This window comes from Ciconia boyciana, chromosome 10 (assembly GCF_034638445.1).
Source record: "Ciconia boyciana chromosome 10, ASM3463844v1, whole genome shotgun sequence".
Taxonomy (NCBI): domain Eukaryota; kingdom Metazoa; phylum Chordata; class Aves; order Ciconiiformes; family Ciconiidae; genus Ciconia; species Ciconia boyciana.
The window spans coordinates 11,909,521-11,926,688 of NC_132943.1; the positions used below are offsets into that span (position 1 = coordinate 11,909,521).

General features: G+C 50.2%; 1 protein-coding gene across 1 annotated transcript in view; it reads left to right on the plus strand.

Moving 5' to 3' along the window:
- ITGB5 (integrin subunit beta 5) overlaps nt 1–17,168 on the plus strand; it is a 64,348-nt gene that overhangs the window by 33,517 nt on the left and 13,663 nt on the right. The window contains exons 9-10 of the mRNA XM_072874745.1: nt 1,337–1,471; nt 4,727–5,156. Of these exons, the coding sequence (XP_072730846.1) occupies nt 1,337–1,471; nt 4,727–5,156 (565 nt within the window). The remainder of the gene's footprint in view (nt 1–1,336; nt 1,472–4,726; nt 5,157–17,168) is intronic.

A 17,168-nucleotide genomic window follows, 5' to 3' on the forward strand; every position in this document is an offset into this window, starting at 1 on the left:
TCCGCCATGCTCCAGATGAGATGCTCTGGGCAGGAAGACGGGAGAGTGTATCAGTGTGACAGCTACTTTCTATGGGATAATTTTGGGCAGAGCAGCACGTTCAGCTTTACCGGCATGCATGGTGTTCGTCCCTTAGGCAATGGATTCTCCGCATGGTCCACATTGCCACCCCATGAACGGCTCCTCTGTTACAGCAGAGAGATGGGAAATTATTCCTTTTTATCCTCAAGGCCTGTTTAGATTTGCCCAGCCAAAACTCATTTATTTCCTGCCCGTTTCCAAAAGCACTAGCTCTTTGTTGGCACGTGAACCCTGGTTTTGTTATCACATGGACTTGCAAAAGGTCTGAATTAGCACTTTTCCTTAATCTGTCCACTTCGGTGAGGGTTGGGGACAAGTGGGAGGGGGATGGAGCTGCAAGCTGGCTTTGGAAAATAAATGTATTTGTACAAAAAGCTCCATTTTGAAAACCTTTGTCTTTTTTGGACACCACTCATAAAAAATATCAGTTCCAGCCATTGGAAGAATGAAACAAAACAACTTCATTCCATATTAATACTTATAAACTTCATTTTGTTTTGACTGAAAAAGTCTGTGTGTGCAGCAGGATGGAGAGATGGGAAGCAGAAGAAAGGGGGTAGAAGCATACCAAAACCTCGCTGATGGAAAACGTTTTTCACTTTGAAAAGTTTTGCAAAGAAAGAGATTTTTCATTTATTTTTTTCCCATGGTGGTGTTTCCAGCTGATGCATCCAAAAGGGTACTTTTTGTTTGGCATTTTCTCCAAAGAGGAAAAATACATTTTTTCTGACCAGATGGGTGAAATCGAGAAAGCAGGACAGAGTTAGTGCAGTTTTACACCTTCTCTATGCAGTACGGTGGGCGTCCCAGGACGACTGTCGGTGGGGAATCAGGCTTTGTGCTTCGCTAAAGGGCTGGTTTATGAGGAGGAGGAGGTGCAGATGTGCGCACGAGGCTCTGACCTTTGGCTCGGAGATGCTCGATCTGTGGTCGAGAATGTTTTCTTCCTTCTTCTTCGTGTGCATCCATATCTTTTCAGTGCTGGCTACAGTGGTCATCACGTTTGTCCTAGAGGGCTTAAGCCACCTGCAGGGGTTGTAGGCAGCTCCCCATGACCCTAGTTGCATTCATCAGAAGTCTCCTGAGCTGGTTAAGTCAAACGCAAATGTCAGTGTGTGTGCATGGGTGATTTTTTTTCATATAGGTGCAGAGATGTCCTAGCTGCCCTCTGGAAACATCAGCAGAAGAGGCTAAAGCAGAAGAAACCCACCCGCCTTTGGGAACCTGACAGTTTGCTTTCCTGTTGTGTTTCTAGAGTATTCGGTCCAAGGTGGAACTCACGGTCTGGGACAGCCCTGAGGACATTGGCTTGACCTTCACTGCCACGTGCCAGGACGGGTTGTCCTATCCCGGGCTCAGGAAGTGTGGGGATCTCAAAATAGGAGATACGGTGAGTCTGCCTTTCAGTCTGTCCCCTGGAGAGGCGGTTTCACCCCCCATGCAGCCGCTTACCTCTCTCGATGAGTGGTCCCGGGCGATAAAATACAGCTGTGCTTATCTTCCTCTGCTCTCCTTATACTGTGCCACATTAATATGGAAACCCACTGAGAGCGGCTCTGCTAAAAGTGGCTCTGCATGGTGTAGATCAGCTGTGAAGAAAGGGAATACAGGTGTCTTGTCTACAGCATCCTGGGCCAAAAGGTCTTCATCAGGCAGCAGGATGCAATAGTCAGGAATGGCCTTTTTTTCCTGTAATCCCAGATATTCACGTCACGCTCTCACCTGTGAAATTTTTATTGCTGTGGTCTGCTGGTCTTTTCCTGGTCCGTTAAATATTTAAGGTTTTCTTGTTATTGTTTGAGAATCCTTGCTTGTATTAGTATCCTGGCTTTTATCAGCAATAGTGTGGCCAGCAGGACTTGGGAAGTGATTGTCCCCCTGTACTCAGCACTGGTGAGGCCGCACCTTGAATACCGTGTTCAGTTTTGGGCCCCCCACTGCAAGAGAGGCATTGAGGTGCTGGAGCGTGTCCAGAGAAGGGCAACGAAGCTGGGGAAGGGTCTGGAGCACAAGGGTCTTGTGAGGAGCGACTGAGGGACCTGGGGTTGTTTAGCCTGGAGAAAAGGAGGCTGAGGAGATACCTTATTGCTCTCTAAAACTACCTGAAAGGAGGGTGTAGAGAGGTGGGGGTCGGTCTCTTCTCCCAAGTAACAAGAGATAGGACAAGAGGAAATGGCCTCAAGTTGCGCCAGGGGAGGTTTAGGTTGGATATGAGGAACAATTTCTTCACTGAAAGGGTTATCAAGCATTGGAAGGGGCTGCCCAGGGAAGTGGTTGAGTCGCCATCCCTGGAGGTATTTAAAAGACGTTTGGATGAGGTGCTTATGTACATGGTGTAGTGGTGGACTTGGCAGTGCTAGGTTAACAGCTGGACTCAATCCAACCTAAATGATTCTGTGATTCTAATCTAAACCTGTCTTTCCTGGAGTGAAGAGGTCATGGTTAACTTTGGAGGTATTGCAAAAAAAGACAGGGTGCTCAGAAGGGCAGCAACCCTCCTCTCCTAGGGTTATTGGACAGCAGCACAGACTAAAAATATAGTTTGCCCCTTAATATTAACAGTATACATGGCATAATCCATCCTGTGCTTTTTTTATAAAAAACCAGAGAAGCTAAGCTTTGCTTGTTAAAATTTAATGTTGATATAGATAAATGAGTAGCTGGGCTGCAAGGCTGGGGCAGGAGGGCTCAGACCAGCAGCGAACCCCCTCCCCTTCTCCAGGCTTTTGCTATCTGTGAGGACGTGGGTGTGGGTTCGTTACCAGCCTGATTGCCTTATTTGAGAAGAGTAGCTCTGCAAACATACCAGAGCTCTAAGCACTGAGGCATATAAAAATAGTTTGAGAGTCAACAGTAGCTGGATTTTTGCCCTGCCAAATAAGGATCATGTGAAGTGTTAAAAAGGGAGATGGCCTCAGTTTTTTTTTTATCTGAATTTTACTGGATCTCTGATCAGTGGGTAAAATCAATCCCTGGAGTGTTGCCACGCTAGGCACGTGCCCTCCTTGTTCCCACAGCAAAGCCTGAGCCCTCGAGGTAGCAGAGTTAATCTGGTGGCTGATCCTGGGCTCCCGGCTTTGGCATGAGCAGGGGGGTCGCTCCAGCTGCTGCAGCTCGTGCCGTAAAGGGTTTGTCAGTGGGTACGTGCGTGCCGGTATCCGCAGAGGCTGATGGCATGAGCGGGAATGACTGCCTCTCCCCATCTGGATGAATTGAGGGTGTCTTCTGCCCAGGCAACAGAAGATTTGGGGTACAGCAAGGAGCCAGCACTGGTACCGCTCTCATTTTTGGTGCACCGGAGTATTGAGGTGCCTGCACAGGCAGACATGGCACAGGATCATAGGGGTCCCATCCCTCCTTCCCCTCTTGTTCAGCTGCTCTCGGCCCCATTACTTCCATGTGGATGAAGACTTGACTCCTGCTAAGAAAGTTTCCCCAAAGAGGATAACGCTGGCACTGGATCCTAATCTGCTGGGGTTTAGTCCTGGGGGCATGGTGTCAGCTGGTGAAAGGGAGCAGGATTACCCTGAGCCCCTTAGCTTGCTTTCTGATCTTCTTCTCCTCTGTAGTTTGAGCTCGTTGCCTAATTGCTTCAGGCCTTGGGAATGGGAGGGAGTCAAGGGAAGCTTCATGGGGTGCAGCTCTCCCGGCTGGAGGTAGCTGCTGTGCCACCATCCGTCCGCACATCACCCCTTGGCATGCGGGATGGAGCAGGTAGTGAGAGCTCGAGGTGACCCCAAATGTCTCCAGAGAAAAATCATTCCCTCCTGATGCCTAGGAAAGGGGCTTGCTTCCTTGGAATAAGGTTAATCCTCTTTGCTAACGAGCAGCTCCAGGCAGCACTGGCCGGCCCAAGACCCCCACCGAACAGCAGGATTAAATCGGGGGGCCAAGCAAGCGGCCATAGGACGGTCTTGGTTTTCCCAAGGAGAAAATCCCTGACACTGGATTGTAGCAACAGAAAATGAGCAGGGGGGTGATGTATAACCATGTAATGATGTGTAACCCTTCTGAAGCCAGTCTTAGCAGAAGCATCCATCAGAAATGGCCCGTTAGCAGTGTGCTGAAAGCTTGGGACTGTGTGACTGATGCACATCTCTGTGCGGATCAGGATTCCCATAAAACCTTCTAAATCCATGATCTCATAGGCACCTTGGGCCCTTGTGCTGCGTTGGTTAGAACCTTGCTAGTGCTTGGTTTCAACAGAGTTTATTATTTTTAATAGCATGAAAACCAGGCTATTTGCTGGAGTTTTGCCCTGTTTATTTCATAGGAATAGGCAGGCTCCTTCCTGCTTCACAGAAACCAATGGTCCCTGCGGGACAGAAACCAATGGGAAAATTACTGCTAATGGCTGACAGTAAAGAGTTTTAAAATGTTAAGGATGCCAAACCCCTCATGGGACTGGCAGATGTCGGTGCATTGAGCTACAGGTGCACTCGCTAGACGTGCAATTGTTTTGGGGGTTTTTTGCACACCTGGGAGTGAAGTTCAATGCGCTGAGCATGGCCTCACTCCAGGGAATTGCTCCATGGCTTTTCCTCGGGAAATTGGCCCTTCTCTCCTGCCTTCCTTCCCAGGACACCCTTGATGGACGTTTTAGGGCCATGCATGTTAACTTACAACTCAACTTGCCCCCCCCCAGGTTTCCTTCGAGGTGGCCGTGGAGGCGCGGAGCTGCCCCGCCGAGGACACCTCCCACACCTTCACCATCAAGCCTGCTGGCTTTCGGGACACGCTGGAAGTGGCATTGACCTACAACTGCCTCTGCGGGTGCACTGGCCACGCTGCGCCGGCCAGTGGCAAGTGCAGCGGCAACGGGACCTACGCCTGCGGGCTGTGCGAGTGTGATGCCGGCTACCTGGGGGCCAGGTGCGAGTGCGAGGAGGGTGCTAGCGGGGACATGCACCACGCCATGTGCCGGGAGGCGGAGGGCAAACCCCTCTGCAGCGGGAGAGGGGAGTGCAGCTGCAACCAGTGCCTCTGCTACGAGAGTGAGTTCGGAAACATCTACGGGCCCTTCTGCGAGTGTGACGACTTCTCCTGCGCCAGGTACAAGGGAGTCCTCTGCTCAGGTAGGAGCCTTTCCTCCCTTGCACCCTCTGCTTCTCGGGGATGGGGAAACCACCCCGAAATGGGGGAAGGCTGCTGGGCTGGTGTGTGCAGGGTGCGCAAGGGGCTGCGCCTGCCCCGCCTGCCAAAATCTGCCCTGTTTCTGGAGGGATCTGCGCACCGTTTCTTTTCTTTATGGAAAAAGGGAGGCAGAGGTTTAAGTGCATCCACACTAATGAGCAAAAAGTGCATTAACCCCATCAGAACTGAGTTTTCAGCATTAGAGTGAAAGGCTGTCTCCTGGCAGGCCTGTCCTCTGCCCGGGTCCCACAGAGATGAGCAGAGTCTTGGATTTGGTGTTATTTTGATGTAACCATGCACATCTCTTGCACACTGAAGTATATCCCTAGAAAAGAGCACAAGCTTGAATCCTCTGAAGCTTTTTGGTGTCTTCTTAGGTTGGATTTCTTCTCTGTATGACCATATTGCTTTGGTAGCATCATCCTACCCAAAAAGAATATATTTGTTAGCAAGCAGGGCAGTGATGCTATAAAGAGAGGTTGGAAGTTACTGGTGTAGTGGTTGGTACTGCAAGAGAAGGATACCTCTTTGCTCAAATTTCCATTTCATCAGGAGAGCCAGAGCTCTGCCACTCCACAGGAAAACAAGCTGTGTGTCTTCTGTTGCACCTACTTTCTTCTGTCCCTGTGGAGGGCTTCTGGTTCTAGGAAGAGCAGCATAGCTGGTCTGGGATTTGCCAGAGATTTTTTAAGTCATTTAAAGTCCTTTTTATAGCTATGGAGAAAACAAAGGGTATGCTGAGGCCAAGTGGCTTCCTCTTTGCTCCAGGGGTGGGATGGAGTCTGGCACGGCTGCGTGGGGTGGGGTGGTTCTCCCTATGCCTCCTGGTATTTCCATTGCTGCTGTTCTGTTGTTTTGTTTGTTTGGTTTTTGTGTTGTTGTTTTTTTTTTTTAAATTCCAGCAGTTACAATGCTATAATCTGAGCTGTAGCAAGCGCCGTGCCAATGACGTAACATTTTGAGGTGGTTTTGTCAGCCCAAGAGGCTTGGTGGCCCACCAAAAGTGTCTGAGCTTACACAGCAGGGCTGTGCCGAAAGATGCCCGTAACAAACAGCCCTCTGCTACACAAGCATCTCTGGTGGCTTCCAGCAGATGCGTGCTCTCTCCTCCCTACAAATGGGGCCTTCTTGGAAAAGGTTATGTGTTTAGCTCAGCACTGAACGTCTCCGTCCACCAACACATGTAGACTTGGCAGCCAGGGGAGTTTGGTTCATGCCTTGGGTGCAGAATGTCCCCAGGGCGGTCGTGCGGGGTCTGGTCGCTGCTTTTGTTCCTGCAAGGGAAAGAAATGACACTCTGCCCTCCCTCTGTCTTCTCCTGGGCACAACGGTTGTCCCTGAAAGGCCCCGGCATCCCGGTGCCCACCACTCTCGCAGGCTGAATCCTACCGCATGGGGAGGTTTTAGCAAATGCAGGTTTTAGCAAATGCAAAAACAAAAAAAGCAGCATGTAGGGAGCTGTCGTTTTGCTGCAGATTGTTGTTGTCTCTGTCCTTGCTTGGGATTGCTTGGCTTGGACCCATGAGGGGAATTCACCACTGTTGTCAAGGGCTTTATTTATACTGCATGAATCTTCTGGTAGTGTAGAAGGCACTTAGTGCCTCTCAGTGCATTTCTGTGACTGTATTTTGAACAGCATTTTCACCATAAAGGAACCCAACCTCAGTTTTAGCACCTGTGGTATCTCCCATTAAATGCGCTGTGGTATCTCCCATTAAATTCATTTACGCCTGCCCAAGCTGTTGAACAAGATGGTATCATGAACCTCTGAGTGCCCGTCCTGGCCAGAGCAGCTGGTGGAAGAGCAGCCAGTCCAGCCCAACCCGAGGTCTGGGGAAGCACAAGGAGGAAGGCACACTTTTCCAAGCTGAGAAGTAAAAATCCACACATGCAAACTGCTTTGCGTGTATGTGGCTGTGCTTTTTGCATGCCTCAGCTCAGAGGCACCATGAGCCCATCACCAGCCAGCCTGGGCATTTCTTCCTTTTGCGATCTAGTGTCCCAGTCGAGTCACTGCCATGACACAGGGCTGGGCGGCAGATTGCGCTCAGACATCCCGTATTCCCGGCAAAAGCCACAGCAGGTTTGAAATTCTCTGAAATAAACTTCGAGCTTCTTGTTTCATGCTACTCGGTCCTTTGGCTAGCAAAAGCGTTCTGGTCCTTTGGCTAGCAAAAGCGTTTTCAATCCTGGGTCCATTTATAAATATTGGCACCTCATTTTGTCAGGGTTTGAGAGGAGAGATGACTGCAGACAGTACTTGTACGGATCCTGTCTTTTCATGGCCCCCCGTGAAGTGGAGAAGCAGATTTTGGGTGGGAGATAATCTGAAGGAGCAGCAGGAATTTGATTCCTGTTAGTGGGAGGTTTAACGTGCCTGCTGCATCTGTGAGGCAGGCGGGAAAGGAGTCATTTATAACACGTCGTAAATGTTGATTCAAGTTGCATCCAACTCTTAGTTGATGCCGCTTAGTCACTAGTAAGTGGCATTTGTTCTGCTGCTCCCTCACTCCAGTTAACAGCTCCCGAGTAGCTGTTTCAAACCATTAATCCAGCTTTTGGAAGGGCCATCGGGGATGACTGGCAGAAGTGCTCTGTTCCTCCAAAAGAGATGCAAACGGGTTATCCACGGCATCGTGCTCTGACAAAGCAGGCCGTTGCTTCCCAAAGCCTTGAACGCTTTGCTCCTGGTTTTTCTCCGGATGGAGAGATAGCCCTCTTGCACAGAGACCTTCGGCACGCTGAAATGTGGGTGGCTGCGGGAGAGGGGAAGAGAGCCCTCCTGCCTGCAGCTGGGCTCGGGAAGGGGCAGCTGGCTGTGCGGCCCAGCGGCTTTTGAACCCCTTGGCGACCTGCCAGGCAGTTTGACAAAGGAGGAAACATCTTGGCGCTAATTGCATTCCTGAAGGTCCCATAAAACTAGGTGGCAAGAGGGAGGAGAGGCCCCGGTGAGGGCATCACACGTTTGCCTCTAATGAAGAGAGACTGGCTCGCCTGAGGCCAAGCTTCATTAGCTTCAGCGCTGCAGACCTATTTTTTTTTGGAGGGGGGGGATGCAGAGTAGTACGGCATTGCCTTTATTTTGGTGTCTCCAGAGAAATTTCCCCGTAACCGTCACTGCTGTTACCCAGCTCCCCATGTGGGTGTCATTTGTGTGCTCTTCAGCCCGGGACTGTGGTTGTGCACAGGAACATCATTACCAAGGCGTAAGTGAACCTTGCACCCTGCAAGCCGTTTCTCCCCTAAAACACAAAGGATCTTGTCCCAAAAATCCATACTGCCTGAGCAACACACAGACTGCTGATGTTGGTGCAGCTTTGTGGGATCAGGTCTTTTGTAATTTCTCTTCTCCATTTTTTTAAAAATAGACAATAAATCAGATTTATAAACACTTTGCAATTGTAAATCAAGCCCTGCAACTTAGAATCATAGAATTGTTTAGGTTGGAAAAGACCTTTAAGATCATCAAATCCAACCGTAAACCTAGCACTGCCAAGTCCACCACTACACCATGTCCCTAAGCACCGCATCCACATGTCTTTTAAATACCTCCAGGGATGGCGACTCAACCACTTCCCTGGGCAGCCTGTTCCAATGCTTGATAACCCTTTCAGTGAAGAAATTGTTCCTCATATCCAACCTAAACCTCCCCTGGCGCAACTTGAGGCCATTTCCTCTTGTCCTATCTCTTGTTACTTGGGAGAAGAGACCGACCCCCACCTCTCTACACCCTCCTTTCAGGTAGTTTTAGAGAGCAATAAGGTATCTCCTCAGCCTCCTTTTCTCCAGGCTAAACAACCCCAGGTCCCTCAGCCGCTCATCACAAGACCCTTGTGCTCCAGACCCTTCCCCAGCTTCGTTGCCCTTCTCTGGACACGCTCCAGCCCCTCAATGCCTCTCTTGCAGTGGGGGGCCCAAAACTGAACACAGTATTCGAGGTGCAGCCTCACCAGTGCTGAGTACAGGGGGACAATCACTTCCCTACTCCTGCTGGCCACGCTATTTTTGATCCAAGCCAGGATGCCACTGGCCTTCTTGGCCACCTGGGCACACTTCTGGCTCATATTCAGCCGGCTGTCAACCAACACCCCCAGGTCCTTCTCTGCTGGGCAGCTTTCCAGCCACTCTTCCCCAAGCCTGTAGCGTTGCATGGGGTTGTTGTGGCCCAAGTGCAGGACCTTGCACTTGGCCTTGCTGAACCTCATACAACTGGCCTCAGCCCATCGATCCAGCCTGTCCAGGTCCCTCTGTAGAGCCTTCCTGCCCTCAAGCAGATCAACACTCCTGCACAACATGGTGTTGTCTGCAAACTTACTGAGGGTGCACTCGATCCCTTTGTCCAGATCATTGATAAACGTACTATCAATTCTCTCTAGCTCTTAAGCAGCTGAGAACATCTTAACTGGTTAAGATGGCTAAAGATCATGTCTGGCTAAAGCACAGCAAGATGGCGATGCCTCGGAGCGCAGGAGCCAGGAGTCTGGCCTTGCTTCCCAGTTCAGGGATTCCAGTGACACGAAAAGCTCGGGTCAGCAATAGAGCATTGGGTGTCAAATTTGCAAATGCATGCAAGTGCCAGAATCACTGCTGACATGGGATTTAGGAAGTGAGAGCTCATTGAAAATCCATGGCTTATTTCACAGAGAATAGCCAAGTAGATGTGCGATGCGGCTCCAGCTGCCCTGCAGAAACCACTTCAAAAACTGCTGAGGATGTACAAGTCCTCGGTGCTTATTTCTAACTGCTTCCCTTTCTTGGTTTTATTAAATGGGGAAGCACTGTGAGGTTTTAGCGTGTACTAAGGCCCAGTGAGGTAAGGCTTTTTTGTTTGTTTTAATGCAACCTCAAATTAGAAATCTCACTCCTGCTTCTGCAATTTGTTTTTGGCGTTCCCCATCCCGGGCGCCGTACTGTGTTTAACAACGCTGCCATTGCAGAGCTCTGGTGGAACGATGGCTCTGGTGCCAGCGAGGCAATTTCTGGTTGTGCAGTAGAGCCTGCGCTTTGAGAGCAGTGCTCAGGTTTGATGGCACTGCTGATATCTCCACGCTGGGGTTTCTGGTAGGGTCTGTTACCATACAAATCACTGTGCCCATGGACACATCTTATGGAAATGGACCTTTTTCCACACTTACTTTTGTTATTCACCTGCCCTGTTGTAGTGCCTGGATGGAGGATGCTGGTGTGAATCTGAAGGCTCAGATGTGAGAATAAAGGTGATCCAGCTTTAACATTTTTTTCTTGTCTTAATTCTTTTCATTCCTAGTGTGTAAGCTTTTACTAGAAGCTGCTGTTAAGAAAGGAATGGGTAATATTTGATTTATTAACCTCTGAGGTGCAGGTGATGGGTTGAGCATGGTTTGGGGAGGAAGGGACTTGCCTGTGCCCGCTGCCTGCGGTGCTGCCAAGTGTGGGGGGGGCATTAAGCGAGTGTAGCCCCTGCCAGAAGGGAAGAGGGTGGCCTGTGACAGAAAGAGGATAGGGAACGGAGTCTAAACCACATCTGCAATGTTTTCTTTTCAGTCATGTCAAGTCTTGTTATCTTTAGGTTTTTGATTTGGGGGATTTGGGGAGTTTGTGATTTAGTTTGTGTAAAAGGGCGGAATCTGAGCACTGCCTAGAAAAGTGGGACCTGAAGGGGAGAGACAAAAGGACCATATAAGATGTGGAAGTTAAAAATAATCCTTTGGTTGTCGCTAAGTGCTTGTGCAGCCGTGAGCCACGCAGCTGCAGAGGAGCTGTGGCTCTGTCTCTGGGGCGGCCGCCCTGCAGGTCATTACTGCTCTGCTCCCCGGGCAGGAGGAAGATGGCAGCATTTTTGAGGCTTATTTTGGTGACAGAGGGTGCGGTGTCAGCTCAGGTCATCATGGTGCGACCTCACAGCGCTGGTTGCTTCGTTAGCAGTCCCAGTCATTAGCAGCAGGTTGGGGGTTCGTGGGGGGGGGGCAGGCAGCAGCTGTGCGTGCTAATGGGTCTGCAGGGCATGGGAGGGTGGTTTGGGGTGAGGTGAACCTAGAAGAATCCTCTGAACCAAAACCCTTTTCGATTAGGGCAGGTTATAGGTTGTGCAAGTGTCTCTTTTCCCCACCAAAGAGCAGGGTGTGGGACAGGGAGCTAAAAACCAGATGAGGTTGGGCTAGAAAGCAGAAAGGTGTGTAAGTGTTGTCATTCTGTGTGGGGCACAGGGTGCCGATCGCTCCTTCTTAGCAGCCAACAAACCTGGTTTCAGGCATCTTGAGGTCTCCTGCCTACAGAGCCACCGCATAGCCCAGGGGGACCTTATGGCCAGAATAAGTAGCGAGGAGATGGCACTGCAGTAGCATGTCTCTTTTAAGATGTGGTCAAGAGTCACTCAGGCTGTACATTTATCCTAGAGCTTCCTAAAAGCCTTTCTGCTTGCTGTGTTCCCATTCTGCCTTGGCTTTTATCACCTGAAGAAGCTGCTCAGCCAAAGCCCTTGCCTTGAAACGTCTGCACGCCTGAGAAGAAATAGGTAAAACAAAAAAATCCCCCTGAATAAGACGAAAAAATAAACCTCTGTCTTGCTGTGTTCCGTAGCAACGATGAACTGAGGCCAGAGTGCCCGTGCCTGGCGTCGCTGCTGGGTGGGCATCCCCTCTCCAGCTTACATCCCCCTTCCACCTGTGAAACATTTGGGCTCCAACAAGAACAGACTGCAAACATTTAATAAGAAATGAATCAAATGGGGGACCTCCACTGTCCTCTTCCTTTTTCAGAGTTAAACTGCAAAGCTGGGCATGTTCCACTTACTCTCATCACGTGGATTAGTGTAAAGAAATGTAAGGTTTAGGTCAGCTCTGTTTACTCCTATCCTGTGGGTCAGTTTAAAGAAATGTAAGGTCCAGGTCATCTGGGGCAGGCAGGGCTGAGGGCTGTGATGGGGATTAACTGGAAGAGCAGTCAACTGAATTCACCTTCATTCCGCTCGGACCGACACCGCTCTTGCCCTGTGTACAATCTCTCTGTGGATGCTGTTGGCCATGCATCCAGTGTCATTTGTCTGCATGACAGCATCTGAGCCCCAAATCAGGAAAAACCGCTGCCTTTTTTTTTTTCTGAAGCATGTTTGTATAAACCAGATCTTTTCTGATGTCAGTTGTTGATATTCCTGCTTGACCTCCTGTGGAGCGTGGGGGCTGCCGTGCCGTTGCAACATGTTGGGGGAGGCAGAGCATGATTGTTCAAGCAGTGATTTGGAAGACATTTCCACAGGCAATGAAGGAACTGTGGAGGAGCCCACTGCTGCTGTCACATGTGGGATGTTGGCTTTTAGGTCTCAATCCGGCGATGGGTGCTGGTGGCCGAGCCCTGGGGTCATCCTGGGCTGCTTCTTGCAGTGCCTTCTCAAGAGGCCAGGTCTGGCCGTGCTTGGCCTGGGGGCACTGAGCTCTGCGAGCAACACTTGAAACCTCTCAGCCTTTAATGGGGAATGTCATTGAGAAACTCTCTACTCTTTACACAGTGTGAAGAGGATGAGAAGCCACAGGGGCGCTTATGGGACACGCTTACCCGCTGCGGGCGGCCTGCCATGCCCTGCGCTTGCATCCTGCCCTGCGCCAGGGTGGCACCCGCTGCAATGGGAAGCAGGGACGCCCAGCCCCAGGCTCCCAGATAATTCAAAAGGGTGGAGAGAGACTCCCCAGGAGCTGTGCAAGCGGCTGGCTGGCGTTAGCATCCCTCCTTAGCAGTGTTTGAATTTTCCTTGCAAGCAAGGGGTTCCTGAGCATCAGCCACTATTATTTTGGAGGCCTGTGGGGAAATGGGGGCACTCGCACCTTGTCAGTGTGTTACTGCTGACCACTGATACCCATCACCACGTGTTAGTGAACTGCTTATTTTCTGTACCAGAGAAGCCAGGGAGGATTTTTATTTAAAACGCACCCTCTACCAGTGCAGGCTTTCGGGTTCACGTGGATGGGCTTTGGCTCGGGCACAAGCTTCTCCTCTTGGCAGCCCTGAGTCGAGAGAGATGGACACCCCGTAAACCACCACCTTTGAAGGGACCTGTCCTTACACTGTCTTGCTGGTGTCTGTGCAGCCAGCCTCTCACTCCCGACAGCTCCTTTGCTCTTTGCAGGTCTCTCTGCCTTAAGCTACCAAATTCAGCAGCGTGTCCCATGTGGTTCTGGGTGTGCTCATCTCTAGGAGCTGTGGCTCATAGCCCCAGTGCAGAGAGGGGCTGAGAGCTGGGTGGGAGGTGTTTGCATCCCAAATGTCATCTTCATGAAGTCTCCATTTCCCTGGCATGCAAATCCTCGGTGGCCTTTTGGAGGAGCATGAGGGTGCCTCAGTGCATGTGTTTCCTCAAATCTCCAGTCCTGGAGGCTCCTGAAACCTCCCTGCCACTTCCCCCCAGGGCATCATTTCTACCCTTCCCCAGTCTTTCTCTTCTGCTTCCACTCCGAATTTATTTTTTCCCCTTTAACTTGGTTTCTGTTCTCTTTCCAATTTAATCCTGAGACATGTGCTGCTCTCCTCCGAGAGCGTGCGCCTCCCCGTCCTGCTCCGTGCCCGTTCAAAAGGCTGAAGATCCCAAGGGGTTCAAATGGCCACTGGGCTGGGGCAAACGGCATGGGGTGACCTTCGCCCGCCCGCCGTGACCTGCGGTGCTTATAGCTGCAGCATGTAAAAATGCCCGGCTCCCCCCTCTGATTGCTCTGCTAACCACCACCCATGTCGCGCGGTGCAGCCACTGTGCTTCAGGTCAGAGGTGGCTGCGTTTCAGTGCAAGTAGATGGTTCTTAGCTAGAATGCTCTGTGCTTGATGTATATGCCCCTCTGGATTTCTTTCACAATAAATAAATGCAGTATTACGCCACCAGGCATTACCGTTACATCGTTACGTGTTAAATATTGTTGATTATTTGGGAGTCGGACTCGATGATCCTTATGGGTCCCTTCCAGCTTGAGATGTTTTATGATCTTTGCATGGATTTCTCACAGGAACACAAATGATATTTCCATTCATGTTTCTGCTCAGTGCTGTGTTTATTCTTCATCTTCCTTTGCGTTTCTGGCAGCAGGTATACCCTGCCTGCCCTGCCTTGCTCACGCCAAGGGTTTGTGTTGGTTGTTCACACCGAAACAGCAATTGAGTTGGACTTTTTTTTCCCCAGCGGATCGAGTACTGCTTTGCCAGAGTTTCCATTCCTGGCACGAAAGGGCAAGGCTGTCTTTTCTTACCCCTCCTTTCCCCCTGCCCGGGCCCTCATAGCTGTCAAAGTCTTGCAGCTCTCCCCAGATCTGGCAGCAGCTCCTTGGAGGACCAAACCTCACAGAGCGCTCCTGTTCCTGCCTCTTTTCACTGGGGTTTCTCCTTGTCCTTGAGCAGACCTTTTGCAAGCATTAATGCATGCTAATGAGGCATTAAATGCCAGGGCAGAATTAAAGAATAAAGAAGTGACGTCTTCGACATCTTTATGGGAGCCAGAGCTATGTCTGTGGGTCTCTGCTCTTAAAGCGGCACAGCATGTGGGTCGCAACCAGAGGTGTCATCTGATGGTGCATGCATGTACCCAAACCCCCCTGTCCTGCTGCAGCCGCCGCCTCCCACGGCCAGAAACCTCCTATCTCAGAAAGTAGAAAGCTCCAAAATAAAAATAAGATGAACTTTGAAAACACAGTGCATCGCCTACTCCATCCCCAAAGAGAGAAGATGGTCTTAGAACAAACTCGCCTAAATGCTCTGCCTTTATGGCCGGCGTCCCACTGAGTTTGGCGTTTGCATTTGGTCCTTCTGATGATAGTAATTAACAGAAATAAACTTTTGGAAATGAATGCTGTATTTGGGGTTTAGAGGCAGATGAAAGCCTCAAACCAGCAGGTGAGTGAAATTCAGGGTCTCTGCATTTCTTGTTGGCATGCACTGACAACCTGTGAATTTTGCTTGGTTTGGTTTAAAAAAATGAATTTAAACAAATGACCTGAGAGGGGAGTGCAGCACAGGCTGCGGGTTTGTTCTTTCTCTTTTTTTTTGTCTTATTTTGAATGAAATTCTGACTTCTTTCAGCTTCTTTGGGAAGGGAGAAATCTGTTCCAAAACCATGGACCTTTGGTGAACTTGCACCAGATTATGTGTTTGCATCCAAACACAGAACTGGGCAAGGCTCCCACGGCACTGGATTTTGCAGAGTGGCTCTCGGCTCCAGAGCCCACTCCTCTTGATGAGGTCCAGCTGAAAGGACATTCAGCCCATTTGGGCTTTGGCAGGGTGGGAATTAGCCTGCTTTTCATTTGAAGGATGGATCTGAACCATAGAATTTGGCCCTGGAGTCCAGGCATTTGGAATTGTTTGGCTTTATTTTGGAGCCAAGTTTTATTTTAAGAACAAATCTGGAGGGTTTTGGGTGGTAGGAGCTGGTAGGAGCCTGCTTGGGCACCAGACCAGGGAGACGAAGCTTATCCTTCCCGGAGGCACCACGTGTTGGTGGAAGCATTGCAGCGCTATAGCCTTTCTCAAGCCCTTTATCTGCATTTCATCTAACTGCGTGCTCACCATATGTCCCCTCATGTTTCTAAAGCTTCCTTCATGGTGACAAAAGCTGAAGGCTAAATGTAGAGTTGTATAAGCAGACCTGGGCAAGGAGATGGGCCAAGAAGTATGTAAGTGGGGGAGAAGCTCCTGGTTCTGGACCCATGGGTGTTGGTGGTATCTGGGCAGGGTTGGGAGAGCCAATGGAAAATGGGTCTTTGCCAAGCAGTTTCCTTTGTCAGGCTTTTTGGGGTGAAAGGAAACAAGTGGGGGGAGCTGCAGTGAGGGGGTTTTGCGCACTGGAAGAGCAGATCTCGTCTTTCAGGGGTTTGCAGATGACGTTCCTTAATGTGCCTGCGGAGCTGGAGAGTTGGCTGGAGCAGGGAGCACCATGGGGGGAGAGGCATTGGTGTGTCCCATGGGAGACCAAATAAATGCCTGCATTGGAGGGGATGGAGGTGGGTGGAAAAGGACAGTGGCACAGAGCCCTTTTTGAGTTAGAGGACTGGAGGGAAACACAGGAGGGGGAAAAAACCAGGATTACACACACATATACATACCTTCCTATCTGGCTTAAGGAATAATAAGAATTATTAGCAATTTCTGCAGTGCCTTCCATGTCAGGTGCTTAAGGGGTGACGAAGCCAAGGATGAGCATGTGCCCAGTTTGGTGGGATGGTATTTGGACCTGTGGCTCGAAGGGAACTGGCGCATCCATCCCGATTGCCCCTGTTCAGGATGAAGCACTGCATCTCTGGGAGGGTCTGGCAGCAGCCCTCGCCCTGTATCGCTCCCTGCATCAGTAGCAGAGTAGGCAGCAGGACCTAAAATCTCCAATTCCCAGCTCTGGGTCTCCATCCAAAAGGCCACGTGTGGCTGGCTCAGCTGAGGCACTAGTGTAAGCAAAAGTCGAGAGATTTGTGGAGTGCTGAGCTTACTTTAAAAAAAAAAAAAAAGGAAGGCTTTATTTTAAGAAATGCAGATCTTTAGATCTCCTTCAGGAAATGACTCCTCGCTGCCCGTTTTGGCTTTCTGGTGGATCATCAGCCATATCTTGTGATTGTGTTTCAGCTCCACTTCTGTAGCGGAGAGAAGGAAAATGAGGAAAGGCTGGCCAGGGCTGTTGCAGGAAATCCGCCTGCCCCAGATCGCTTTCAGCTGCCTTCATGAGACAGCAGTTTCCAAAGCCCTGTTTTCCCTGCCCAGTTCTCATTTAACCCACAAGTTCCCAAGTGAGTGAGAAACTGGAGGGCTGAGGGGTTTTTTGTAATGGCAGTGCTGCAATGTATGGGATGCTGGCAGTAATGTGGAGCTGGTGATGGGGCTTGTGGGACCCAAGGCTGAATTAGCAGCTCAAGCATGTATTTATTCCTCCACATTAGGTTTCATTAGTCTGTATCTCTGATGCTATGTTTTGATGATTGGTGAGCTCAGCCAGCGCTAAGATTGAAATAAAGGCTTA